Genomic DNA, 26578 nt, shown 5'->3' on the forward strand with positions numbered 1-26578 from the left:
TTATCTTTCTTAAAGTTTCCAATGCTGTTTGACGTTAATTTCTGTAATTATTATGCGTGGACGCACAAGTCTCCTCCAACAGTGGCTTGTTCTTTCTTTTTATTCATTGTTATCATAACCAACATTTACCAAAATCTTTTCGAAGATTATGTAGCTTGATCTCGGAATTGTTTGCTACGGCCTACGGGAGATGAGCACCAAAAAACTGCAGCCACAAAACTGTTTAACCAATGTGCGTCCACTTCAGCTCTAATCGTGTAGCAGTTATGGAGTCCCATCGCAAGACCCATAGTGGCAAAAATATGACTCAAATACTCAAAATTCGATACATTGGGGTCGGATCTTTGCCAAATATCTCACCGAAGGATCCATGGATTAGGTCCGGCTTTCGGGCTATGCTTCAAGGGTAGATGAACTCACCTTTAGCTTTCAGTGACTTCAATGCCAGAAAGTAATATTATTTTCAAACAATGCAAATGTCTTATGGCTATCATAGTTAAGTATCTGGGGGCAAATGCACATAATCAAGGTATACCTGTCGACGGGGGCACACATGAACATAGACTTGAGCACGGATTTTATAAGGAGTATAATTAACAGGTTACATAACGGTCATTGAGGACAAACAAGTGACAGGAGTTTTAGCAAAGACTTTACTAAGAGGCAAGGGAACAGCAGACAAAATTGAAAATTCAGCAGACAAGTTTTTTCCACCTTGTAGTGCAACACAGAGCACATTTACCTACTCAAACTCTAAAACAGGAGCTAAAAGAGATGATACTTTACAGTCAACTAAGCTGCTGCAGGATCATTTATCACACCCAAGAAATCATCTTTTATCGTTCCGATGCAAAACTGCAAAAACAAAACAAAAAGAAACAAATAAAAAATAGAAACATGTTAAAAGCAAGGATTTTAAGTTTAGAATAATATAACCAGTATAGCTAATTCAAAGCAATAAGTCTCCCAGTGATATAAAAGAATTGCATACTTCATTTGTTTCCATGTTATACACTATCTGTCTCAGATATTTCAGAAGCAGAAAATTTCCTTTTCTTCCAAACTAGATTAATCATAGGCTGAATCTTAACAAAAAAAAGGAAACTTCTTGACAAGATATAAACAGGCATACAATTTCTGTAGCATCAACTCTAGTCCCAATAATCTTTAATCTCACTTCACTGTCCTTCTGTATCTTAACCTGCAAGACCAGAAATCAGTTCATGCATACCATTCTGAACTAGAATTGATAAAAACTATTTCAGTTTTCATCGTAAGATAAAACTGGAACGTACTGATCCATCTGAAGTTGTGTAGTTTGGCATATCTCCGGATTGGAACTCCATATCATCGGGTATCAACTAGAGAAAATGTCAAAAAAGTAAGTAAATCTCTATATCAAGCTCATAAGGATAAAAGAAATTGTAATGCCCGAGATTTAATTAAGCTTTAAGTCAATAATAAATAAATTTAGTAAATTAAAATCATGCATCACATTTACCATTTATCTCAAAGTTATTTGTTGGCATTATATTTTATTATTATAGCTATCATATGATTTTATTAAACTTATAGCTTTGCTAATCAAGTTTTCAGTTTTAATGTGCAGTGCAACTAACTCGATATAGGAACTCAATGTGCTAAACTTATGAAGAAAAAATGATATTTATTATGATTATTTGATATGATATTTTACCTCTATTATGATTGATTTAATGATGAATTATTATTTTATATTTTTATTATATGGTTTTATGTAAATGTGTTGAGGACTTAACTGCTATTTTGAGTTTTTGTGAGAGAAGGCTATGTTAGCAAATTGAGTGAGCTTTAGGCACCTAATTGAAGAAGAAAAATAGAGACTTTAGAGCTGATTTTATGAGGTTATGGCAGCTATTAGAGGCTTAGAAAAACTTAGACATTTGTCCTACTATAAGGTCACTTTACTTTTGCTTGGTTTCTATCATGTTTAGACTTCATTTTTGAGTCTATTTCAGCAAAAAAGCCTAGAACTCCGACCATAACATTTTCTTCTCTCCTCTCACTCCTTTTCTCACCCAAAACTCATAATCAAACCTAGGTTTTCAAGAGAGAATGAGCTAAAAACTCAAGCAGTCCATTTCAACTCGTTTTTCAACCTAGAACAAAAATTAACCATCAAGGTTTTGAGCTTCTATTCACTTGGGAACAAGTTTTTCTTTGATGCAACTTTTTTCTTATGTTAGAAACTAAGATTTCAGAGATTAAGATGTTGAAATCCTACTTGAGATTCAGATTTTTGATGTGACTTATCATGCATGTTAGTTGTAGACCCTTAAAAATGAATTTCTTGAGGTTTTGGTTCAAATATTGGTTTCTGGGTGAAATTAATAATTTTAGCTTGATATTATTGATGATTATTTGAAGATAAACTCTTATTAGGATGATGATTCATGTATTTGAGAGTGGGTCATTAAAGATTAAGATCTGCATGCTAAGTATTTGATGAAATGTTCAAATATAAGTCCTCTGTACAGCTTATGTAAATTCTGTTTTCGTGCTATATATATTTATGATTTTGACTGATCTTATATTTTTCTATTAAATTATACATCTCACGCTTTACGTGAGTATTTTAATCACTCTAAACGGATTTTTCTACATTTAGTTATGAATTTTATAAGTTCAGCTAAAAAATTGTCATTTTCCTGACGAGATTATACTTCAATCCGGATTTCGGGCTGTTTTTGGTTAGTTTGAAAAATCTGAAACCTATCATGTAGTAGTTCTAAAAAGAGGGTTTTGAGTCTACCTTTATTTGCCACTGGTCTCATAATATTTTGAGTTTTGATGAATTTGTTATGAATATTTTCGTAACAATGCGCAGTTATGTGTTTTGTTAAATGATTATATGAATGTGATTTTTGAAAGCTATGATTTTTAAAGGTTAATTAGCACATTGAAGACTCCCCACAACCAACTAGTTTGTGCTTGCAAAGTGGTGATCGAAATTCAAGTATAGTTAAAAGCATTTTCAAAACTGCATCACAAGACCTATTTGACAAAATAACTTGTTTAGAATTGTGATTATGCAAGTTTATTCTCTTATGAAATTCTTATATGATTATGTTCAAAGAGTATTCATGATTAATTATTTTGAAAGAGATTATGATGTTTGCTTATTATGTTTTTATGTTTTAAGAGATTTTATGGTATGGTATATGGATGAGAGGCTGGGTAAGAATAGGAACATAATTCAACTGGAAGTCTGTTTTATTGAATATTAATCAACTTTCTAACTTCAATGAGCTCAAACAAGGCTCCCGATTAGCAAGAATGGAAAATACAGGAAAAATAAAGATAGGAATTTTCGAGGAACCCCACAACCTCCCAAGCTTACAGCCGAGTTACCAGAATTCTCCACGCCGTTAATGGCGACATAACGCTCCGCGCGGAACACCCACCCGTATGGATCTTCCCCTTGGAATATCGGCAGCTCCAGTCTCCTTCCCCGGTGATCGTTCCTGCCGCGGACTCGATCTGGCAAGTCGTTTTGTCTCCCTCGCTCACGGTCGCGCCCTTGCTCCCGCCATGGTGGTACCGGCAACTAGGCTTCCAGGCGGCGACCAAGCATGGTCTCCAGTCGGTGGAGTGACCCTTGAATGCCCTCGATCCGGGTTCCCAAGGCCACGACGTCCTCTTGTAATTGAGGAACATGGTCCACTATAGCTCTCATCAACTGAACCGTATCTCTGATCGCCTCGAGACTTCCCTCTAAGCTAGAGATGCGCTCTGTGGTATTGTTCGCCGGTGTACCTTGAGCCATGGATCAAGACTCTGATACCAAATTGTTAGGATCCTGGACTCAAAAGAGTAGTAAACCTACAAGAATAGGAGCATAATTCAACTGGTAGTCCGTTTTATTGAATATTAATCAACTTTCTAACTTCAATGAGCTCAAACAAGGCTCCCGATTAGCAAGAATGGAAAATACATGAAAAATAAAGGTAGAGAGGGATTTTCGAGGAACCCCACAACCTCCCAAGTTACAGCCGAGTTTACCAGAATTCTCCACGCCATTAATGGCGAAATAACGAATTGTTATAACCCTTAGGTAGAACTCATCCCCAAAAGCTAGCTTGTAGGGAGAGGGTGTCCAAGTGGTTATAAACCCACATGCTAAGCTCATACTTTAGCAATGTGGGACTCAACCAGGATCCTAACATACCACCACGCTTCCGACACTGACGTCCACGGCGGCCTACTCTGGATGGCCCCCTTTGCCCCTCCCTAGGTCGCCCCTTCCGCAACGTGGGCTTGAGGAGGAGCATGCTCTGATACCAATTGTTATAACCCTTGGGTAAAACTCATCCTCAAAAGCTAGCTTGTAGGGAGAGGGTGCCCAAGTGGTTATAAACCCACATGCTAAGCCCATACTTTAGCAATGTGGGACTCAACCCTTTTTCAATAGTCTTAAGGAGAGTATAAATAGGGGGGTTTTAGTTGCTAGGGGGGATAATCAGATTTGTAGAGAGTGTCTAGTGCTGTGCACTATTTTAGAGGTCGGAGGTTCTCGAAACCGCCCTTCTATCTTGTAATTTTCCATTTCTAGTATTGTTAATGAAGCATAGATTTTCAGGTTCCTAACAATGATATCAGAGCATCTACGATCCACGGAGCTCTTTGAGTTGAAAGAGAAACTTAGGGCCGCTCTAAGAGCTAATCACAAGGTCTCTGGAGGGAGTATGGGGGAACTCCGGGACCAAGTGGGGAAGATTCGGACCTAGATGGGTGACTTGCAGGCGGCTCTGCGGAGGATGGAGGCACTGCTGGTGGCGCGGCTGATGGCCGGAGAGGCCGAGTTGGGTCGCGACGGTGAACGACGGGACGGGGAGAGGTGACATCGCGCGCCTCAGGGCGAGGAGAGCCCAGATCGCATCGACCTAGGCAGAGTGGAGGTGCCAAATCGGGCGGATCTTCGCCGGGAAGCGCCAATTCGCGAAGATCGAGGCCGCAAGAGGGAGTTCCGATGCCGGAGAGACGTGGGTCTCATGGAGGAGCGCAAGATCCGTCGCGATCTGGGGCTGGGAGGTCCGGATCTGCAGCGCGAGGGTTTGTTCGACGACGGGAGGAGGGCAGAAGGAGGTCGCGACCGTCGGGAGAGGGCGGCGGAGCTTGGTCGGCGACGGGAAGTGGAGTGGGAGCCGGAGTTAGAGGAGGAGAGGCTTGCTCCGAGGCTGGGACGGCATGGGTACCCTCCGAATAGGGAACCCAGCCCTGATTGGGTCGCGGTTGGGGCTGATTCCGGACCGGTTTGGACCGGGCCTCGCGATTCCGGCGTGAAAAGGGCTGGTTCCGGTGCTACAGAGACAGATTCTGGCGCGACGGAGGCTGGGCTCGACGATTTGGCTGTTGTTTGGATAGGGCCTCACGATTCCGGCGTGAAAGGGGTTGATTCCGGTGCTGCAGAGGCAGTTTACAGGGGGATTGTAGTGGAGTCCCACAATTCCAACTCCATTAAGGCTGATCCTGGTTAGATTGGTGTTGTTTTCGAAAATTCCGGCCAAATTTGGAGCGGGTCTCATGATTCTGACGCTGTTGAGGGTGTTTCCGGTGAGGTTGGGGCTGATTCCGGCCCGGTTTGGCTGGGCTTCGCAATTCCGGCGTGAAAGGGGCTGGTTCCAGTGCCACGGAGGCAAATTCTGGCGGAATTGGAGTGGGACCCATGAATTCCGACGCCTTTAAGGCTAGGTTTTGTGATTTTGACGCCATTGGGGCTAGCTCTGGCGAGATGATGGGACGTGGAATTCCGACGCGAAATCCAGCGATTTTGGGGCTGAATCCCGAAATTCTATTCGGAAGTGGGCTGGGTCTAATGTTTTTGGTATGGGCAGAGTCAATTTTGAGGTTGAGCCTTGTAATTACAACGTTAATTGGCCTGATTCTGGTGCAATGGCAGTCAAACTTTAACACGTTTGGGGTTAGGAATGGTACGATTGTAGCTGGGTATGAAGAAATTGGTGAGAGTGAGGCTGAAAGGTTGATGTCCTAGTTGGCTAAGAAGGAAACTCCCTTAGTGAGGATCGATTTGTCAATATTTTTTGTGACCATTGATGAGCTTGCGCAAAGAGTTTCAAATGAATTAATAGACTCTGTGGTTGCTTTTCAAGATACAAAGAAAATGGAGAAGTAATTGATTGGCTCTAATTTGAAGACATGACTTACGAGAACAACATCAATTTGGGAACTCAAATCAATGAATTAACAAAGCCTTTTGTTCTTAATCATTTAGATGTTATTTTTTAATTTTATTTCTTGATTTTCACCTTGAGGAGGTGATTCTTTGGGACAGGGGTAATGTTAGGAACCTAATATTTAGAAGTCTTTTTCAATAGTCTTAAAGAGAGTATAAATAGGGGGGTTTTAGTTGCTAGGGGGGATAATCAGATTTGTAGAGAGTGTCTAGTGCTGTGCACTATTTTGGAGGTCGGAGGTCCTCAAAACCGCCCATCTATCTTGTAATTTTCCATTTCTAGTATTGTAAATGAAGCATAGATTTTCGGGTTCCTAACTGTCCTGTATAGAGAGACTTACTTAGAACCGAAGTTCTGTATCATACCTAAACTAAGAATAAGTATGAAAATTTATGAACAATGTTTAACAAAGAGATTTTAGCCACGGAAATTTTAAATACTTACTTTATTTGAAATCTACTAACTAGTTTTTGCTCATTAGTTTTACCTTGTGATGCATATGATGTTATTACCGAAGAGTAAAAAAAATGATTTCCAAGGTTGGCTGAGTACTCCAAGTCCTACATCTGGCATCTTGCTTATATGTACTTCCAAACAATAGATGGGCTCAAAATGTTTTTTTTTTGTTACTATGTCGCTTTTGAATAACTGTTTAATGTCTAAGATTTGTGATTGTAATTATTTTGCGCACTGACTTATTTTGTTCAAAAACCTTTAGGGGGCGTTTGGTATGGGGTAATCATAGGGGTGGTAATGGGAATCTTTCATATTCCCATGTTTGGTACAATTATTAGACTTTTTTAAAACACAGGAAAGTGAAGTCCATGGGTTTCACATTACCACATTTTGGGGTAATCCTAAACCCACCCAACAGGGTGTTATTTACTTTCCCAGGAAAGTAATATTCATGGGAAACCTCTCTCTCGTCCATTTCTCTCACCCACCATCTCATCCATCTCTCTCTCTCGACCATTTCTCTCACCCACCTATCTCATCCATCTCTCTCTCTCTCGTCCAGATCCAACCTCTCTCTCGTCCAGACCCAAGATTTGTGATTGTAATCATTTTGCACACTGACTTATTTTGTTCAAAAACCTTAGAAAAATTTTGTGATGAAATCAACCACAAGTTTCCGCATTTTAAGAATAATATTGTTTTAAGTATAGAAAGTATGTTTTAAGTAGTACTACTTCGCTAAATTCGGTCTTAGACCGGTTTAGCGTTAGGGGCGTTACAGAAACATAACAAATTGCAAGACACTTGGTGCATAAAAGCATATTCAGAAGAAATGTAAAATAAAAATAGAAGAGTAGAATAGGAACTCTCACGAAGTCACAGAGTATCTGAGAATTTAAAAGAACAAACAAAATAATGACTTAAAATAAAAGCAAAACTGATTCTGCAGCATCACTAAAAAGTGTGATAAACATATGGAATTTCTTGACACAAAAATACACCCATAGTTCATTCCTGTTGCTGGAATCACAAGTATAAGAGGCAGGAGATATAAGGGTAGGCTGTAAGGGAACGCCACACAAGAAGATAAGGCCATGAAAGTCACAGATTATTCTAGAGTAGGAAGTGCAAGAAATGCGAGATCTTCCACGATAGCAAAAACAAAAAGAAGGAATATTATTCAACCGACACACACAAAAGAAAATGAGGAATTAAACTTACATGGTTCGAAACAAAAATTTGAACTGGTCCAGCTTCAGCAAAAAATCCCATCTGTAAATCAACATATATCATTCCGCCATGCCACCATCTTTTGAAAAATGTAGATTCATAACATTAAAAAGGAGCAAGTTGTTAGCAACAAAGAACAACATACAATACCTTGTTTACCATGGAAACAACCGCTTCTAATATCTCTCCTTTAAACGGTCTAAAGACAACACACTGATACTTCACTGGAAATGTCACGAATCCTGTACCATCACGAATGAGTCCTTTTCCAATGTTCTCAATGCCCGTTATTGCCACGACGAAACCATGTCGTCCACTGCAAAAAAAAAAAAAAAAAAAAAAAAAAAATGTTACAAGTGATAGGAAAATAACTTCTCCTCTTTCCAAAATTGTCTTTAGGAGTGAAGACATTGTCCCCATCTTTTCGGGTATTTTACGGTGTATGAACACAATTCCAGATCCAAGGATTGATACCAAAAAAAAAAAATTACTGGATCATGAATGGGAGAAAGTAGACGAAACATGGCACCTTACATATCGAAAAACTAACTTGGGCAATCAAAATTCTGAAAATAAAAATAAAAATAAAAATAAATCACTGATCTCTATGCCCTCTTGGTTCTTTAAGACCAAAACATGAACTTCGAAAAACTTTTATTTACTGAAGACTATAATCAAAATGGTGCCAACAACAAAGCACCAATAGTATTTTAACTTCTCATTATTCAATCTTAGTAAGCCATAAATCCTCAAAAACCGACCTTTCCACGTTCAAATTCTCATTCCACATCGATCCAAAACTCTAAAAGAAACTAAAACAATGCGTATAGATTCCAACAATAAATATTTCATCTCCATTTTCTTTGTTTTACCAGCCAAACTAATTGTTCCCTAGGAAAAACAACCGAGTTAAGTCAAATTGAAGGTAAAATCCGCGACAAGAAAATCAGCAGATAAACTCTAGGGTTTCAAGAAGATCGGCAGATAAATAAACAGTCATAAGAGATGACCAAAAGGCATCCCGCAATTCCTATTTTCCCTCGGTTTTCTAGGCAGCCAAACAGATTGAAAAGAAGGAGAGAGAAAGGGAAACCTGCAAGTGCCCTCGACACCTTTCATGAGCTTGGAGACGATATTATCTCGGAGGTTGCGGCCAAAGTGGCGCGGGTGAAGCTGTATATTCCTCTCCAGTACTATGTGGAAGAACATCTCTACCTTTCCTTTGATGCTAATTTCTCTTCTGTTTCTCTGATTCCTATTCCTTTACCGGTCAAAGAAGAGAATTTGGCTACGCAACTGCAGGACAGCCAAGATGGAGATTCCGAAATTGTTTTGTAATTGTTTTATTGAACTAAACATCGTTTTTTTTTTAAAAAAAAGAGTAAATTGCATGTTGCACCCTAAACTATTCCTTTTTTTACATAATAAGCCCCATACTTTTGAAAAAATACACTCTGAATTTTAAAATCAAGTACAATTAAGTCTAATAGGTGATGACGACGCTATTAAATTGACAGTTAGAGACGCAAGATTTACCAGTGATATGGTTTAAAAATCAATGATCTTTGCCTTTTATGAGCATATCTTGTGTTTTAAACCGTTAATGTGATAATATTCGTTAATTATTGGATTTCAAGTGCAATTATCCGGCGTGTAAAACTAGTATAGAGTGTAACAGTACATTTTATTCTTTCAAAAATAACCCTTTAGGAATTCATTTTGTTTTATTTTGTCCATTTATTTTGAAGGTTTTACATTTCGACTACCCTCTTTTTTATAAAAATTTGAGAGAGATGGTCATTTGGTCACTATTTTGTAAATTGTGGATGAAATAACCCAGGTAACTCACATGCCTTCAATTTTAAAGGGATTGTTTTACATTTTTGTACTTTCTATTTTGAGTTTATAGAAAAATAGAATGTACAGGATGTTAAAATTAAAGAGGGACTGAAAGTGTATTATTTATATAGTTTTGAGATTATGTTTAGGGACAAAGTGAAACACCATTATTTCTCAGGGGCCGAAATTAAATTAATTCTTTGTTAATTTTACTAAATTACCCACATCAAAAGCATCACGTGCACCTCATGCTTATTCCATCTTTTTTTTAACGGTTTTATAACAGAAAGACCATAAGTGCAATGATTGTAAAGCTCGAGAGCCATTAGTGCGACATTCAAAAGTTTAGGGAGACAAAGTAAAACAACAAATATTTCTTAGGGTCAAAATTGCAATTATTTAAGGGAGAAAAGTAGATTTTATTTTTCTTTTTCGGACATTTTTGTTTCAAACTGCTTCTTGAAATCAATTCTTAGTTTATATTATTTGGGAAATAATTTTAGACGCCCCGAAAGAAATCTCTGCAGTCCAGTAGTCTACTGTCACACGTAAAAACGACACTGAGGTTGCACTTGTTAAAAATCCTTAACCGACTGCATCTTGAGCACATCTCCTCAATTATCTAACAGAACTGGTTGATGGAATTATGTACGATGCCAAGCTATAAACTTCTCCATGGCAAACTTTTCTACGGTCAGGTTCAGAGTTCTGGAGAACGGAACACTTGGGAGACGAGGAGGACAGATGAAGGAACAAAATGGGTGTCGCTAAAATTCATGATCGATGCTGAGTGATTTTGGAATAGCCTATGACATACGGAGAACACTCAGAAATTAGAATGAACAAAATGGGAGAGAAATCTAACTAGGACAAAGATCAATCTGAACACTGGCTCCAGTCAGTCTGTGCCCGTTATGTATCTGCACAGAGAAAAATGGCTGGGAAGCCTGTGGCATCCATGTTTGAATGCAGGGACCAACACAGGCACTCATCGCGAGATCAAAGCCAAGGAGTGAAACGTTTTGCCCAGGGGCAGGTTGTTCATTGACTACAGGTGCAGTCATTTACAAATCAAATGTATTTACAGCAAGCACCATAAATCTGTGAGGAAGTCGTACTAATTTAAGAAGTGTGTAAAATCAGGCCTTTTTAGCCACTTCCCTAGAAAAAAAGTCAGCTTTTAAAACCGAGAAGTCCCAGAGCTCCGTTCATTATACAACAAAAATTTGAACAAACAACTCATCTCAACATGACACGACGATATCCAATTCGCAATTCCTTTCGAGTTTGAAGAGCTTCAAAGCCAGTCTTTTGTCTTCAACTGTTTTATCCTGAATCAATGAATCGAAAATAAGCAAGTAAAGTTTCAAAGTGGTGAAACTGCATAATGCTAAACTAACTAGGGGCATGAAGGTATTCCAACGCCATAGAGAGAGCATAAGCAGTTCAATTGTACCGGCTAAAGTTTTAACTATAACTCCTCTATTTTCTAAAGATTTTTCTCCTTTATCTTGTAGTTCTCAATTTTCAAAAATCTTGACAATAAACTCTACCTAAAGGAATGGATCAGCAGGCACAAAACATCAATTGTCCCAATAACTATCCGTTCAAACCACAAATACAAACTATAAATTACTGTTCCCTTTTTACTAACACCAAAATTTATCTGATTAAACAGTACTCCATCTCAAATGCACACAACATCAGCATAACATACCTATCTTTTTGTTTCTTGTCCGTTCTGTGAAACTACAAAATGCAAAGGGGAGAATAGAAGGTGGTATGATTTCAACATAATGAAAAAATAAACAAAAAACAAAAAAACGAAAAACACGAGTTGCATCACTGAAATAAGACAAACAACAAATTCTGATGTAAAGGTAAGAATAGCATGAAACTTACACTAGCAATCCTAAGGGGATCAAGACTAAAGTCTTCACACCATTGTTGAACCAAACCTAGATTTTCTCTCAGCAGGCTTCAGAATTTGGAAAGAGCACATTAAACTTTCATCGACGCTCATCATTGCACCAGCATTATCAAACTCACCACAGTAGTTAGGAGCAGAAAATATTGTAACAAGCTGTCTATCAGCAAAGAATTCGTATCCATCCTCAACAACCTGGAAGAGTAAGAATCTTATAAAACTGCTTGAGCCAATAAAAAAGGGGCGGGGTAACAAAAAAGTGACGGAAAATCAGCAACTAACCTGATGGGCACGACAAACAAGATCCATATCATGCTTTGTTAAAAATTCTGCAACCTTATCTGAACCAAAGGTGTATGAGACTCCACGGTCATTCATTCCCCAGCCTTTGACATCTCTACCAGGATCTGACCAAAGTAAATCACAAAGCAAACCAGAATCTGGAACATCAGTTGGACGAGGTATGTTCCTAATTTGATCCAAATGTGTTAAATCAGGAGAAAGGCCGCCGTGCATGCACAATATTTTATCATCTATGAGTGCGGCCACAGGAAGACAGTTAAAACAGTCAGTAAAGGTCTTCCAAAGTCTGACATTGAACCGGCGTTTACACTCATCATAAAACCCATAAATCCGGTTAATTGAGGCACATTCATGATTTCCTCTTAGTAGAAAGAAGTTCTCAGGGTACTTAATTTTGTAAGCAAGCAATAGGCAAATTGTTTCCAAACTCTGTCTGCCACGGTCCACATAATCCCCCAAGAATAAATAATTAGCATTGGGAGGAAAACCACCATATTCAAAAAGCCTCAAGAGATCGGAATACTGCCCATGAATATCACCTGGAAGACAAACCCAAAACAATAAGAAAAGGAAAAAAAAAAAACGTATACGTCAGTGATACTCAACTCTGTAAAGTATGATGATCTGAATCATATTATATTATGCACCAAAAAGGAAGCAAAACTAAGGAGGTCCATGAACATGATTGGGTTCCATCCGTCTGTAAAACTAAGGAGGGAGTAACACAGCATCAACAGAAACACAATTTCCAAATAAAAAGTCAGGCAGACAAATGCAAACATATTATGTAACTCTATCATTAGAGTTGATGCAGAAACAGCTTTGAGACATCAAATCAGCATAAAATACAGTCGACTCTTTCAAGTATATGTTTCTTGAAAGAAAATAGATGATATGAAGGTCATACTGCGACAGCAAAGATCAAAGCATATAATCGAGGGCCTATGGGTGATATGCAATGCAGGGTTCCATTCCTTAGACCCGCTACATAGTACCATCTTCCCAATTTCACAACTTATTAAAAAACATGTTCACAGCTTTTGACCCGTCAAAGTTCCTAGCATCTCTACCAATTTTATCAAGTGCATGACTTCGGTTTGTCGCATAATACTGAAGGTGAACAATCAAAGTTGTTTTCTAAAGTTATATTTATTTCAATTTTATTCACTAAACACTCCCCTATTTACTCTCAAACACACACTTATAGAAAAAGAATTGAACAATGGAATGATATATTGTGTTCATTACTGTCATAAATGAGAGAGGCAGGTAGATGAGACAGCCAAGTTGTGAGTTACAAGTTACAACTTAAAAGGGAAAGAAAAAAAAGAGACACCTAGATTTGGGTTTTGTTATGCTGATAAGCTTCATGTTACAATGTAGAATATAGTGACATAAGAAACATCAAGAAATCACACCTATAATCCAAGCCCATGAAAAACAGGTGACTAAGCAGAGTTTTATGTTTACATACTACAAATAGCATGCAGAAGCAGTGATTTTGATGGATATGCAATCAAGAACCACCTTTAAAGATCATAAAGTAACAATACGACTGTCTGAAATAAACTAATGGATGAACACAATACTACACAATTTGAACATATGGTATTGACGGAATGCGCGTACAAATGAATACATATATCTCTTTAACAAATTGAACATAATAGATCATCAAAAGGAAAAAAAATGGCAATATGGTGGGGGAAATGAATTGATAACTTTTGCAAAACATATAATCAGAAAAACTTATTCAATTTCCACAACAACAATAAATGGCAATCAACAACGACCTTTACACAAAAACCCTCAAAATTAACCAATAGACGATATTCATAAAGAATGCTGATTTACACTTGCTGAAAGCAAAAAACCTATATGCTGGTATCCTGATTTTCATCTCACACTCATCAACTAAGTTCTCAATCTCAATAAAGCCGATTTATTTAAAATGACAGACCCATGTCCCAAAAAATCCAAAATGGGAGAAAAAAATAAAAAACTAACTAAAACACCCACATTTTCAAGTAAACATTTCGATTCAAGCCCACATCTCAAAACCCCATAACCGATCAAAAAAGCACAAAAAAATTAACAATGGAAAGCTTACAAATTTGAGAAAAACCAGATTGACCCAGAAACAGGAAATGAAAATAAACCGCACCGCAGATCTTGATGGGGGCTTCGAGCTCGAGAAGATTGGGCTGTCGGAGGAAGATTTCTCTGGAAACGGCACAGAGCTGTCGGATCTCGCTCTCCATGAGCTGAACCTGCTTCGCCGGCCGAGCTTGTCGGAACTCCAACAATCTGTTGATAATGTCGTCCAGTACGGCAGGGTCTATCCCACCCTGCCCTTGTTGTGCCATTCAGATTAACAGATCTCCCACCTCTCTCTCTCTCTCTCTCTCTCTCTCTCTCCCCTTCTTTCTCTCTCTCCTCACAAAAAAAATTCAAAAACAAAAAATAAAAAACCAAAAATTTTTCAAAACGGAAAAGAACCCACCTTTGCTATTGTGCTAGCGAAGGTGCTGTTCTATTTTCCTCCTGTTCTTCTGGCTCGATTTCGGCTCCTTCCCTTCATACTCTCTCTGTTTTTTTTTTTTTTTTTGGGTTTCTTTTTGTTTTTGGTTTTGGGCGTATGTGGGTGGGTGAATAAGGCTGCTTTGGGAAAAGAGAAGTGGGGAGGGAAGAATGTGGCTTAATTATTTTTTATTTTTTTGTCTATTTTAAGAAACGCAATTATTCAAAAGTAAATGATTAATTAATTTCATAGGAAAATAATAAAAGGAAAAAAAAAACTAAAGAGGACAACTTTGGAGATAGCAGTAGGTAATAATAAATGGAGGTGGAATGGGGACTTTGCTTGGGAGAAGTCGAAATGGGATGGAATGGAGAAAGTAGACTGCAATTCCTATGCGGCGGAGGTGCCTATATCTATGAATCTTCACCTCCTATATCCTTTTCCTCAATCACTTGTAGCATGAATTCGCATCGATAATACAAGTTTTTTTATTGTAAATACAATTAAAATGATTTAAAAAATATGTAAAATATATTATTTATAATATAAATTTAACCGTTTAAAATATACTTATTTCGTCATTCTTTTTTTAAGTCTTACCGTAGTATTTTTTAAGGTTTGAAATGTAAGTAGGAAAACCTCAAAATAAGTAGGAAATTTAAGGTTTGATTTGAAAAAAGAAAACACTCTCAATAAGTCATTATAAAACTCAATTCAATTCTTTTTGCTAATCCCCTCAATTCATTTGTAATATATATAATATATACCAACTCATTGTCGGCTAACATTGTGTTACGAATTTAAGATTTAACACAATCCATTAATTTATAAAACTAATAATTTATGTACGTGAGCGGTAAGGAATCTAGAAAATTATTTTAATAAGGACATTTAGCTAACGAAATGAAATATACTATTATTCCGTTCATTTCACCGATTCAAGTTTAAAATTTGAGTTTTGTTACAGTAAAAAGTTCTCATAAACAATCACATCTAATTTTTTTACTACAGTAAAAAGCTCTCACATAAAATCACATCTCAACTCAAATTAAAAACTCAAATCAGCGAACTAAACAGGCCAGTCATTCTTATATTGTAACGGATTACATTACTTTGTTTTTTTTTTTTTTAATCATCAATGGACGACTCCATACCCCTTTCTATTATGCGTGGTAGGTTGGCTAGTTTGTTGGGGCGGTGTGTGCCCGCTGAGGTTTAAAGGGAAGAGCTATCTTTTTTTTTCTTTTTTTTAATCCGTTGATGACAATGTTCTCTTTTTAACCCTAATGTTCACAACTAAAGCTTCCGTTTCTACACAACCTATTCCAAACTCAATCTCACTTTTGTTTTCCTCTCTAGATAGACTGATTGGAATGCTATTTTCACACACTTACTACTATAAATAATGAGTGTCTCCTTAGTTTTAGGTGTAAGGCAATGCTCATCATAAGTTTACCATGTCAAAGAGTAAATTTTCAAGCCTAAAGTCTTCTTAGTAGCCGAATAGCCCAACTTAGGTGGAAGATCCTTAACACAAGAAAAATGGAGGACGATTATGAATGGTGAATTTTTTACCCTTCTAAGAAATGGCATATAGTCATTAGTTCTAAGAAATGGCAAGTGAGGAAGGCAATAGGTGTATGAATTAAGGGAGAATCTTAATAGAAAATTAAACAAATATAAAGTTAAAAATTCATTTAGTTAGTACTTTCAAAACATGGTGATTTAACTTTTTGTCCTGTGAAATAAAAAGTTTAAAACTTGTAGACTTCTTAAAGATATTTCAAATGATTGGCTTTGATTTTATTTTAATAATACTTTTTTCATGTTGTTAAGCCAACCATAATTATGGTAGTATAAAAATGTTATCATCACTTTTTATGTCATTTTTTTTATTAATTTTTACATTTATTATTTAATACGTGAACTCCATATTCACTAACATAAAATATTTTTTTAAATAAAAAATGATATATATAATTCACATGTTAAATAATAAATATAGAGAGTGATAAAAAATATTAAAAATAGTGATGTTAATATTATTTTAAATAGAGATAGTTTATTAGATGTCTAGATCTTAACAATGACTTCTTAAATAGAGATTCGCGGGAAAAAGTGTATGGTAACGTTGTCGTTGAACCCTTTCCTTCACTTCTTCCCATTTATTGGAATCCTAAATATGCAAGTAGCACCACGTGCAGCACAAAAACTGAACTAGCAAGTAAGCTAATAAGTGCGATCCAAAACGCATAACTAAAGTTTTGTTTATTTCACTGATTTGAGTTTTTAATTTTAAATTTTTACAGTAAAAAATTCTCAGAAAATGTCACATTTAACTTTTTCTGCTACAGTGAAAAGCTCTCAGAAAATGTCACATCTCAGCTCGAATTAAAAACTCGAATCTGCGAAGTGAACGAGACCTAAAAAAGACATCTATTGCCCACAGAAAGTGATATCATGTTTATTTTACCGATTTAAGTTTAGAATTTGAGTTTTGTTACAATAAAAAGCTCTCAGAAACAGTCACATCTAACTTTTTTACTACAGTAAAAAGCTCTCACACAAAGTCACATCTCAACTCAAATTAAAAACTCGAATCAACGAACTAAACGGGCCCATAATACTCTACCACAAGTCTGCAATTATTAACCGTTAGAGACATCAACTCTAATTTTATTTTTCTTTTTATCAATTTATGTTTTATTTTTTTTACTAACTTACTTAATATATGAGTTGATGTCTTTTTATTAATAATTATTTTAAAAATTGTCAAGTCAATTAATTATAAATAACTATATCTATTAATGAATAGATGATAATTTTATTTTACATAAATTGGTATAAAATAGTTAGAATTAGTTTTAGTATTCCTAACATTACTCTTAACAATACATCTAGTCTAGAGACTTATATAATCTATTGCTTAAAAGTAGATTTCATTAAATTGGGTCTCACTTATGCACTTAATATTCGAGTTTTGTTATAGTAAAAAGCTTTAAAAAACAGTCACATCTAACTTTTTTATTACAGTAAAAAACTCTCACATAAAATTACATATCAACTCGAATTATAAACTCAAATCAGCGAAATGAACAGGCCCTAAATACATCTTAATCCATGAGAATGAATAGGAATACTCTAACGAGTAATGACGTGACGTTTTTAATTTAACGATAGGAAATTTTAACTTACAAACTACAAAAAAACACGCTATATAAAACAACAGCAAACTTCAAAAACGAGGCGACATTACTTTTTATTTTATTCTTTTTTTTTTCCCTCTTATAAAAGACACGCCTCTTTTACTTAAACACACAATAAACTAACTTAGCTTATATAAACATAAAGTGACGCGTTGTACTCTATCATATATTTCAAAAAAAAAAAAAATTACATTACTAAAATTCTATTTAAAACTTTTAAACTTGTATCTGGTCTATCAATTTCTCGCACTTTTATATTTTAATGAGATTTTGACCAATCCAACTACGGGTAAAGCACACACTATCTATTACCCTACAGTAGAAAGGTCTGATACATTAGCAACAACATGCATTTCTTGGATGAAAACAACATTTCAAAAGAAAGGGACGACATTTATAGATTATAGAGTCATTACAGGCGTAATTTTCAATCGTTGTAAGAGTATACAATAAGATTTATTTAATAGATAAATCTACACTTTCTCTTGAGTCAATAGACAATTTTGATTACGAAAATGACCAAAAAAACCTTAAAGAAAAAGTAGTAAGGAATATTTATATAATTAATCTTAATTTCTATCGTTAATTCATATGACGTTTATTAAATAATAGTGTTAGGGACATCAATATTAATTTTAACTATTTTGTACCATCTTATGTAGCATAAAATCGTTATTTTTTATTAATAAATATAATTATTTATTATTTTATGATAAAATTAAACAATTATTGATAAAAAAATGACAATTTAAATATCACGTAAATAAGTATAGAAAAGTAAAAATTAGAGCCCGTTTAGTTGGATGATTCGTTCTCTGATTCGAATCATGATTCATGGTTTACTACAGTATTTTTTCTAACAAAAAACACACGTAAATTAAAAATAATTTTAATCTCATAATTTTAATTTATGAACCAAACAGGCTCCGTATCTTGAGCATTATTATATATTAAAAGCTTTTCTCCCGAGTAATCTTTGTTTTATATAAAATGAAATTAGGCTTGTAGCAAAATAATAATAATAATAATAAAATCTCTAAAATGGTTGATGATCACAACGCACGCCGTCTCGCACTATTACCTACCGTTTATAAGCGCCTAAAAGTACGGCAGGCAATCTTTTTGTCCAAATTATATTATATGGACGTCACTTATTGCTTTTCATAATTCCATCCGACGGCAAACGAAGCCCAGAAAGGAATGTTCTTTATGTGACTCCATTAATGGTGCCTAATTTAATAATTTGTTTCCTTTTATTAATTCTCTATTATGGAATTTTTTCCATTTTCACCCATGAATGATGAAACCCCCCAGACATTGAGAACCCCACGAGCTTCATCATCTCTGCTTTTGCCTGATTCGTAGGTACGTCTATCTTTTCCATTTTTGCCCAAATGTTGATCGTCCTCTTTTTTTTTTTTTTTTTTTTTTTTTTTTTTTTTTTTCCGGATAATTCTCTATTATGGAATTTTTTCCATTTTCACCCATGAATGATGAAACCCCCCAGACATTGAGAACCCCACGAGCTTCATCATCTCTGCTTTTGCCTGATTCGTAGGTACGTCTATCTTTTCCATTTTTGCCCAAATGTTGATCGTCCTCTTTTTTTTTTTTTTTTTTTTTTTTGTTTTTCATTGTCCGGAATTATTTGCTCTTGGTTTTGTTTGAATTTCATTGGATGATGGGAAAACCCAATTGGGTATTGATTAGTTTTCTATGATTTGACGTTGTGGGGGCCTTTTGTTTGATCATCTACTATGTTTTGTTTTGGAGTTTTTGTGCCTGTTTTTGTTTTATTAATAAAAAACTCGTTGGTTTCTACATTCGAGTTTTCAATTCTTGGGTTGTGCATGAAGAGCAAAGTTTATTGATATTACCACTTTAGTCATAGTAGGAGAAATGGTCAACGAATGCTTATGGAATTGTTTTTTTATCATGTTATACTTGATTAAGGATAAAAGTGTTTCTTGCACAATATCTCAAGAAACAAGAATGCAAGAAAATTTTCCTCATAAAAATGGATCTCTCTACGGAGCACTAGATGGTGATATATGTAAACAACAATACAAGAAAAGATTGATTATAGGTTTGGGTCAAGAGACAGCAAGTCAACTTAATGACTGCTGATTATATGAGTACACCAATGAAACCGATCTATTTGTGTTCACATTAATTACCTGACTACTGAGTTAAGAAGTCTGAAAGTTCCCCAACTTTTCTTAAGTTTTTTGAGTTTCACATTTGTTTTCAACTTTCAAGGTCATGATTTTGTAACTTCATTTTCAGTGTCTCTTTTAATATCATATTGCAAGTTTTATCGTGTTGCATTCAATTTCTACTGAATGCCTGTGTCAAATATGCTTTCTTCTTTTCAGTGAATTAGTCATCACTTGGATGAACAAATGGAAAATGAAGAAATTCCCATTCTAAATTCAGAGGTGCAACACGAAATTGAGATGCCAAAAGTTTCAGAAAAGAGTAGTCTTCTCACTGCACAACTATCTTGTGCTTCTACTTGTGCCTTCTCCAAACACGAGCATACTACTTTGGAGTCGCAAGAAAGGTCGGAGTCAGCGACGAAACTCGGGGGACTCATAGTGTTCTATCTATTGGTAATGCTAGTAGAGATTGTTGGTGGTTTGAAAGCCAACAGCCTTGCTGTAATTACCGACGCCGGCCACTTGCTCACTGATGTTGCGGGATTTGCCATTTCCCTTTTCTCAGTATGGGCTTCAGGTTGGAAAGCGACACCATACCAATCTTTCGGTTATCATCGCCTAGAAGTCTTGGGTGCTCTTCTCTCTGTGCAGCTCATTTGGCTAATCTCCGGGCTCTTGATCTATGAAGCTGTTGGCAGGATTCTTCACAAGAGTGAAAGGGTCAATGGGATTCTCATGTTTGCAATAGCAGCCTTTGGATTTGTTGTCAACTTCATCATGGTCGTATGGCTTGGTCACCACAATCATACTCATCATGGATGTGCCCACTCGGACCATGATCACGACAAGGAAGAAGTTGGTGCTAGTACTGCAGAAAACACCAAAAAAATTTTGAACATAAACCTTCAAGGCGCTTATTTGCATGTCATGGTCGATATGATTCAATCTGTAGGAGTGATGATTGCTGGTGGCATCATTTGGGCGAAACCAGATTGGTTAGTGGTCGACTTGATTTGCACCCTCATATTTTCTGTTCTTTCTCTAAGCACAACCATACCCATGCTTAAAAACATATATGGCATATTGATGGAACGAATTCCGAATGACATCGACGTCACAACGCTAGAAAAAGATCTCAAGTCCATCAAAGGAGTTCAGGATGTGCATGACCTGCATGTTTGGGCGCTAACAGTTGGCAAGAGTGTGTTGTCTTGCCATGTAATAGCTGAACCTGCAGTCAACTCAAGACTATTGGTACACAAGATTAGGGATTACTGTGAAACAACACACAGGATACACCATGTAACAATACAAATCGAGTAGTCAGTTGCAGATACATTATTATCCTTCATTTTGTTTTATCTCTCCAGCTTATCTTAGAATTTTGTAAAAAGAGAGTTCAATTTTGGAAAATGGAAGGTTTCTTCGTTTTTCTTCGTGAAGTTGGGAGTAACAGTTAAGCATATCGTCGAGCTAGACTTTCTATAAGGTAACTCTGTAGATTTTATCAAATAGTCAAAAAATTATCCTTACAACAGCGCTATGGATGGCTATTTTTAAGTCCATGATATAACCTGCTAACCTAGAATGCAAGCTATGCATTTAGCTTGGCCTCTTTGTAAAGAATAATGTGTGTCCAAATTTACATTAGTTCATCCTTTGAACGAGCTGAAGTGAATTTAGGCTTGGCTTCTTTACAAAGCATAACATATGTTCAAATTCGTATTGGTTCATTCTTTGAACAAGATAATTGATCTTTTCCTTGAATTGAGCTAAAGCAGTTTCTGCACAACTTACAACTTGGTTTGCTTGCAGCAGCACCAAATGAAACATGAAACATCATCGAGACATCGACAGACTTTACAAGCGGGTTATATGCCTATATTTTACAGTGCGATGTATATTGTATGGAGATAAAAGCCTCAACCAAGAGGAAGAAATAAAGAGATTGCAACAGAGATCGCAAAAGAAAATTGTCTGTAAGACATGCCTTAAATGTAACACAAACTTTTATTACAAGTTAGATTGGACTCAAAAAAAAAAAAGGACAAAAACAGAGTAAAGCACTAGACTTACAAGGCTCTTCTGCTCCACTCTTTCTTCCACTCCAGATGCCATATTCCAACAACATTACAGTATAAGTCAAAGTTCCCCTTTCTAAAGCAACGGAAAGAAATGGTGCATAAGGAAGAGCGAACCCTCAAAAAGTACTAAAAATACAGTCGTTTAAAATTTTCACAAGAGCGAACCCTCAAAAAGTACTAAAAATACTGTCGTTGAAAAGAGCGAACCCTCAAAAAGTACTAAAAATACTGTCGTTTAAAATTTTCACAAGCTTCCTTATCACAACTCAATGAAGTAAAATTACATTCTACATGACTCTCACCCAAAAGGAAGGGGAAAAAAAAATTAATCTAGAAGAAAAAGTCTGCCACCTAGCAAATCTTTCCCCTCTCCCAAAACTCCACTTAAGTGGAGCAGCAACCTTTCTTCGCGTTCCCTGAAGATTCATTAACATTGATAGCGGTTCCTTGACTGGGAAGGGCGGTATTTCTGGCTGCTTCCTGGGCTGCCAATGCTTTCTTGCTTATGATGTGGTAGATCTCTGTCAAAATGGTTTGAAATGCCTTCTCAATATTGGTGGCTTCCAGTGCAGATGTCTCGAGAAACGAGAGGCCTTCCCTCTCAGCCAACGACTGACCATCATCTTCCGAAACAGCTCTAAGATGGTTCAAGTCAGACTTATTTCCGGTCATCATGATGACAATGTTTGAATCCGCATGGTCCCTCAATTCATGCAGCCACCTCTGGACATTGTCAAAGGTTTGCCTCTTGGTTATGTCGTAGACAAGCAGTGCACCAACTGCCCCTCTATAGTATGCACTTGTAATAGCACGATACCGCTCCTGACCTGCTGTGTCCCAGATCTGCGCCTTAACGGTCTTACCTTCAACCTGCACAAGTTTTTCAGATAACACATGCGATTATCAATCACATTAGAAGTTATGTTGGTTATCCATATGTAGCAAATATGTTTAACTATTCCATCTAAAAACGTATAATAATATGACAAACAAGATGGGAAGGAAGTTTCTCTAAACACAAAAGCGACCACTTTTTATTTTATTTTATTTTAGTATATTTCCACTAGTTCCCCAAACAAACAAATATCCACAGTTTGCCCCCACCTGCTTCTGTAAACACGCATTGCAAAACCTCCTTAGGCTCATTAACTTACAAAAGAACAAAAATTTTGGTTGTTCTTTTAGAGTGTAACTTGAGTGTAGTTTTTGAGTTATAACTTGAGTTGAAGTTGTAATTTGAATAAAGTTGAGTAAAGTTAAATAAAGTTGAAACAGTGAACTTGAATAAAGTTGGAACTCGAATTGTCTTTTTTTGGACAAAAGAGAATCCATAATTAAAAAAAAGAAAAAAAAAAGACCTTTAACTATCTTCAACCAGCTAGGCAACATGGCCAGAAGGGCACACCGTTCCAAAGCTACATCATATTCGTCAACTCCAAAGACTCCAAAAACAAAACCATACATGAATAGTCACAAATTCTGAAAAACTACAATTATAAGTGCATAATAATCAAACATATTTACTCTCCAAAAAGTAGCCTTTAAAATTAAACGAAAAGATCTAACAAATAATTAAGTGTATTAGTCCTGATGATCTTTAGAAAATCAACATAAGCAATGATTATAACCAATAAAAATCAACAAATGGATCGGTTAATATAGTGAGAATCAGATAGTCTAAAAGAAAAAAACTTGCCTGAAGAGTTCTGGTGGCGAACTCGACGCCGATGGTGGATTTGGATTCCAAACAGAACTCGTTCCTGGTATACCTCGAAAGAATGTTGGATTTTCCGACTCCCGAGTCTCCGATCAGGACGATCTTGAAGAGATAATCGTACTCGTGGTCTACCCTATGCGCCATAGCCCTTTCTCGCTCTCCGATTTCTCTCAGACCTACGTGACATTCAGATCCACACATCAATAAACACAAAAGCGAATTCACGTACACAAATATGTGGATGAAAATGGCAGATCTGGGGAAGAAAAACTCCATGGCTTTACCTTAATGGCAGACGGATCAAGGAGATAACGAGGTCGCGAACCGGTCTGTTGAAAGAGTTCGAGTCGGGGATTCAAATGGGAGGGTAACTGCACCAATTGTAGGGTGATTCACATGGGAACAAAGAGAGAGGAAGAAGAAGGAGGAGGAGAAACAGTGAGCGCTAATAGCACTTGGCCAATGAGAGGAAGAAACGGAAAGACCGATGAGAGAGAAAGGAAGGGAGGGACTTTGAAACGGCCTCATAAAAATAAGGAGACTTTTGGTAGGAAACGTCGTAGTTTTGAATGGCGCGGATAATAAGGACAAACGTGGATTGTCAAACCCATGCGGTGGCACTGACACAGGTGGCAGGCTGGCAGGCGGTGCCAGAGTATGTTTATTTTATTTTATTTAATATTGATCCAGAGTATATAACGTGTTCAGTTCGTTTTTTTTTTTTTTTGGAAGGATACATTTTTTTTTTAAATTTTTTTATTATATATATTTTTTACAGTTCATTGGTGTGTTACACGTTTTTTTTTTTTTTTTTTTTTCCCGCCCCTTGAACTCTTGAAGCTGACTGTTACGGTTGTCTCAATAAGAAAATGCTCCTGTCTCAATCTCACTTTAGAATGTGTCACCGTAGGGAGGAAGGGTGTAGAGATCGATGAATGGACAGAGAAGAAGGGGCACGTGAATATAAGGAGGATACATCTTTGATATTATTTGGTAAGGATGAGACAACAATTTTTTTTTAAAAAAATAGATGACAATAATATATCTAATTACTAATTTATTCATTTTATTGTAGGTTAGTAATTCTATTTAGAGATAAAATAGTATTTTTAACTTGAATTTGATGATTTTTTTTTTCTTTTACTCTTTTTTTTCAAACCTAATAGTGATCGTAAAATAGTGATTTTTTCATGACATCTCTCTAACTAAATAATATCTATCGACCATTTCTTTCTACTTCTTTTTCTCTAACTAAATACACTTTTAAGGCTTCTATTTCGCTTTTGAAAGTTGAATTGCTTTCACGTTCTAAGAATATATTTTCCCTCATTTTATCACTAAAATATTATATATAGAGAGAGATAATTCAAAGGCCTCAATTTTAAAAGGATAGATTCTCATGCTCTCTTGAAGAAAGAGAGTCAGGAACAATGAACAAGGATATATATATATATATATATAAATTTTTATTAGAAAAAATATTATAAAAAAAATAGAGTTGTAATTTGAGTTGTGAAAAGAACAAGTCGTAAACATTTTTGAATTGAAGTTTTGCAAGTTTATAGTGCATTCCGGAGACAAATCAAACTGATCTTCCTTCAAGAAGTCTTGCTTTTGGCACTGAGATTGCTTCGAGCTCCTCGATGAAGTTTGACTGCCGGTTCATGACTATACGAAGTTTTACAATGCTAGCTAGGGTTTTATTTGTAAATTTTATTCTCACCAGTCACACTCACATAAAATTGGTATATAATGAGACATGAGTTGAAAAAATAGGACCAATATATGTCTTTGTTAGTGCAGAATATTACTTAAACGACACAACGACTACTATTTTGCATAATTAGACTAAAGAATTATTGGGAAAAACGGCCTCAAAAAAATTTCTTTCGATTCTCAAGTCAACAAAAACATACAATTTTCTATGAAAACCTATTTATTGGCATGGGAGCGGGAAATTCAATTATCAATTATTACATTTGGACTGTATAATTGGTCGACAAAGTCCATTATATTTATGATCGTTCTACTTAACCACGTGTTTAATTATAATTCGTTTAGTATATTATAATGCGTATTGTTTGTCCTGCTCAACTATATATCTATGCCATGCCTTTGCCTTATTCTGATTTTGCTTGATCAGTTAAGCGTCATTTCGATAAAATGTAATTTCACCATGTCTTTTCTTAGCGTTATATCTTTTTTAATTTGCACGATGGTTTCATATTTCTATGAATATATTCAGAATTTTTCTTAACGATTTGCAAACTTTTATTGCATGTCAACGTTCTAAACGATGTCGTATTCTCAAAGGGGTAAAATTCATCCCCATAGTTTTCTTCCAATTTTAAATTTGTCACTTTGTAAATCGACGTGTGGTTTCTAAAATAATTTTCTTTTGACAAGATTGAGTCGGTTACTATTTTAGGGTGAGAATATATCCTACATTAAGAATCTATCTTTCAAAATCATAAAAGTAAGCATGGCCAATTTAAAATATATTTGCATTATTTGGTAATAATGGACTGGCAATATATATTATGTTCAAAAAAGATAATGGAGTTTTCTGTAGGCCAATGTTTTTGCATATACACGCATGTGCGTTGTTATTATGTTGATAACAATGATTTTGCCTCCAACACTCTCCTCTTTTTCTCCCTTTATACATTTATATGCACTAGACTAGTGGTCATTTAACTCAAACCACGGCCTCAGAAAGGGCCGGCTCTTCCGCTAGAGTGGCCGAGGGACCTTCCAACTTTCTATTTGACCTCACACACAAAGGGCATAAGATCATCATCTTTCGTTTTCACAAAAAAATTTAAAAGTTTTTGTGCTTCTAGTGTTAGAATTATGTGGCGCTTAATTATACTGTCCGTTCACTTCGCTGATTCGAGTTTGTA

At 36.0% G+C, this 26578-nt stretch overlaps 4 protein-coding genes across 8 annotated transcripts; 1 reads left to right on the forward strand and 3 right to left on the reverse strand.

Annotated features, from left to right (window-relative positions):
• Positions 1-554: 554 nt before the first annotated feature.
• Positions 555-9231, reverse strand: LOC21408022 (DNA-directed RNA polymerase II subunit RPB7). Of its 2 annotated transcripts, XM_010108256.2 has the most exons (6): positions 9013-9231; positions 8070-8235; positions 7911-7961; positions 1296-1361; positions 1133-1201; positions 555-855 (listed from the first exon to the last, which is right to left on the reverse strand). In XM_010108256.2, the coding sequence occupies exons 1-6, from the start codon at positions 9126-9128 to the stop codon at positions 793-795; spliced, it is 531 nt and encodes a 176-aa protein (XP_010106558.2). In that variant the 5' UTR covers positions 9129-9231; the 3' UTR covers positions 555-792. The 2 variants fall into 2 exon arrangements, with proteins under 2 accessions (XP_010106558.2, XP_024028122.1); XM_024172354.1 differs by lacking the exons at positions 555-855; positions 1133-1201; positions 1296-1361 and adding an exon at positions 3388-3861.
• A 1328-nt stretch (positions 9232-10559) lies between these two features.
• On the reverse strand, positions 10560-14865 carry LOC21408023 (serine/threonine-protein phosphatase PP1 isozyme 2). Of its 3 annotated transcripts, none has more exons than XM_024172351.1 (5): positions 14099-14865; positions 11968-12527; positions 11661-11880; positions 11476-11507; positions 10560-11089 (listed from the first exon to the last, which is right to left on the reverse strand). In XM_024172351.1, the coding sequence occupies exons 1-3, from the start codon at positions 14352-14354 to the stop codon at positions 11695-11697; spliced, it is 1002 nt and encodes a 333-aa protein (XP_024028119.1). In that variant the 5' UTR covers positions 14355-14865; the 3' UTR covers positions 10560-11089; positions 11476-11507; positions 11661-11694. The 3 variants fall into 3 exon arrangements, with proteins under 3 accessions (XP_024028119.1, XP_024028120.1, XP_024028121.1); XM_024172353.1 differs by having other exon boundaries at positions 10569-11089; positions 14153-14865; XM_024172352.1 differs by lacking the exon at positions 11476-11507 and having other exon boundaries at positions 10566-11089.
• A 4200-nt stretch (positions 14866-19065) lies between these two features.
• Positions 19066-21287, forward strand: LOC21408024 (metal tolerance protein B). 2 transcript variants are annotated; one of them, XM_024172346.1, is made up of 2 exons: positions 19066-19080; positions 20091-21287. In XM_024172346.1, the coding sequence occupies exon 2, from the start codon at positions 20118-20120 to the stop codon at positions 21195-21197; it is 1080 nt and encodes a 359-aa protein (XP_024028114.1). In that variant the 5' UTR covers positions 19066-19080; positions 20091-20117; the 3' UTR covers positions 21198-21287. The 2 variants fall into 2 exon arrangements, with proteins under 2 accessions (XP_024028114.1, XP_010106560.1); XM_010108258.2 differs by lacking the exon at positions 19066-19080 and adding an exon at positions 19188-19273.
• Positions 21288-21834: 547 nt separating this feature from the next.
• On the reverse strand, positions 21835-24210 carry LOC21408025 (ras-related protein Rab11C). Its single transcript, XM_024172297.1, has 3 exons — positions 23960-24210; positions 23655-23851; positions 21835-22828 (listed from the first exon to the last, which is right to left on the reverse strand). The coding sequence occupies exons 2-3, from the start codon at positions 23817-23819 to the stop codon at positions 22343-22345; spliced, it is 651 nt and encodes a 216-aa protein (XP_024028065.1). The 5' UTR covers positions 23820-23851; positions 23960-24210; the 3' UTR covers positions 21835-22342.
• Positions 24211-26578: the final 2368 nt, after the last annotated feature.

The sequence above is a fragment of the Morus notabilis genome, unplaced genomic scaffold, assembly GCF_000414095.1.
Source record: "Morus notabilis unplaced genomic scaffold, ASM41409v2 Scaffold46, whole genome shotgun sequence".
Classification (NCBI taxonomy): Eukaryota; Viridiplantae; Streptophyta; class Magnoliopsida; order Rosales; family Moraceae; genus Morus; species Morus notabilis.

What these genes read in the sequence shown, in the direction of transcription:
- LOC21408024 (XM_024172346.1), top strand. Translation starts at nt 20,118, where the DNA reads ATGGAAAATGAAGAAATTCCCATTCTAAATTCAGAGGTGCAACACGAA.
- LOC21408022 (XM_010108256.2), bottom strand. Translation starts at nt 9,128, where the DNA reads ATGTTCTTCCACATAGTACTGGAGAGGAATATACAGCTTCACCCGCGC. An exon ending in AAATTTTTGTTTCGAACCAT is followed by an intron (nt 1,362 to 7,910) that starts GTAAGTTTAATT and finishes CATTTTCTCTAG; the next exon opens with TTGATACCCGATGATATGGA. An exon ending in ACACAACTTCAGATGGATCA is followed by an intron (nt 1,202 to 1,295) that starts GTACGTTCCAGT and finishes CTGGTCTTGCAG; the next exon opens with GTTAAGATACAGAAGGACAG.
- LOC21408023 (XM_024172351.1), bottom strand. Translation starts at nt 14,354, where the DNA reads ATGGCACAACAAGGGCAGGGTGGGATAGACCCTGCCGTACTGGACGAC. An exon ending in ATCTGGTTTTTCTCAAATTT is followed by an intron (nt 12,528 to 14,098) that starts GTAAGCTTTCCA and finishes TTTGTCTTCCAG; the next exon opens with GTGATATTCATGGGCAGTAT. An exon ending in TTGTTTGTCGTGCCCATCAG is followed by an intron (nt 11,881 to 11,967) that starts GTTAGTTGCTGA and finishes TTACTCTTCCAG; the next exon opens with GTTGTTGAGGATGGATACGA.
- LOC21408025 (XM_024172297.1), bottom strand. Translation starts at nt 23,819, where the DNA reads ATGGCGCATAGGGTAGACCACGAGTACGATTATCTCTTCAAGATCGTC. An exon ending in TCGCCACCAGAACTCTTCAG is followed by an intron (nt 22,829 to 23,654) that starts GCAAGTTTTTTT and finishes AAACTTGTGCAG; the next exon opens with GTTGAAGGTAAGACCGTTAA.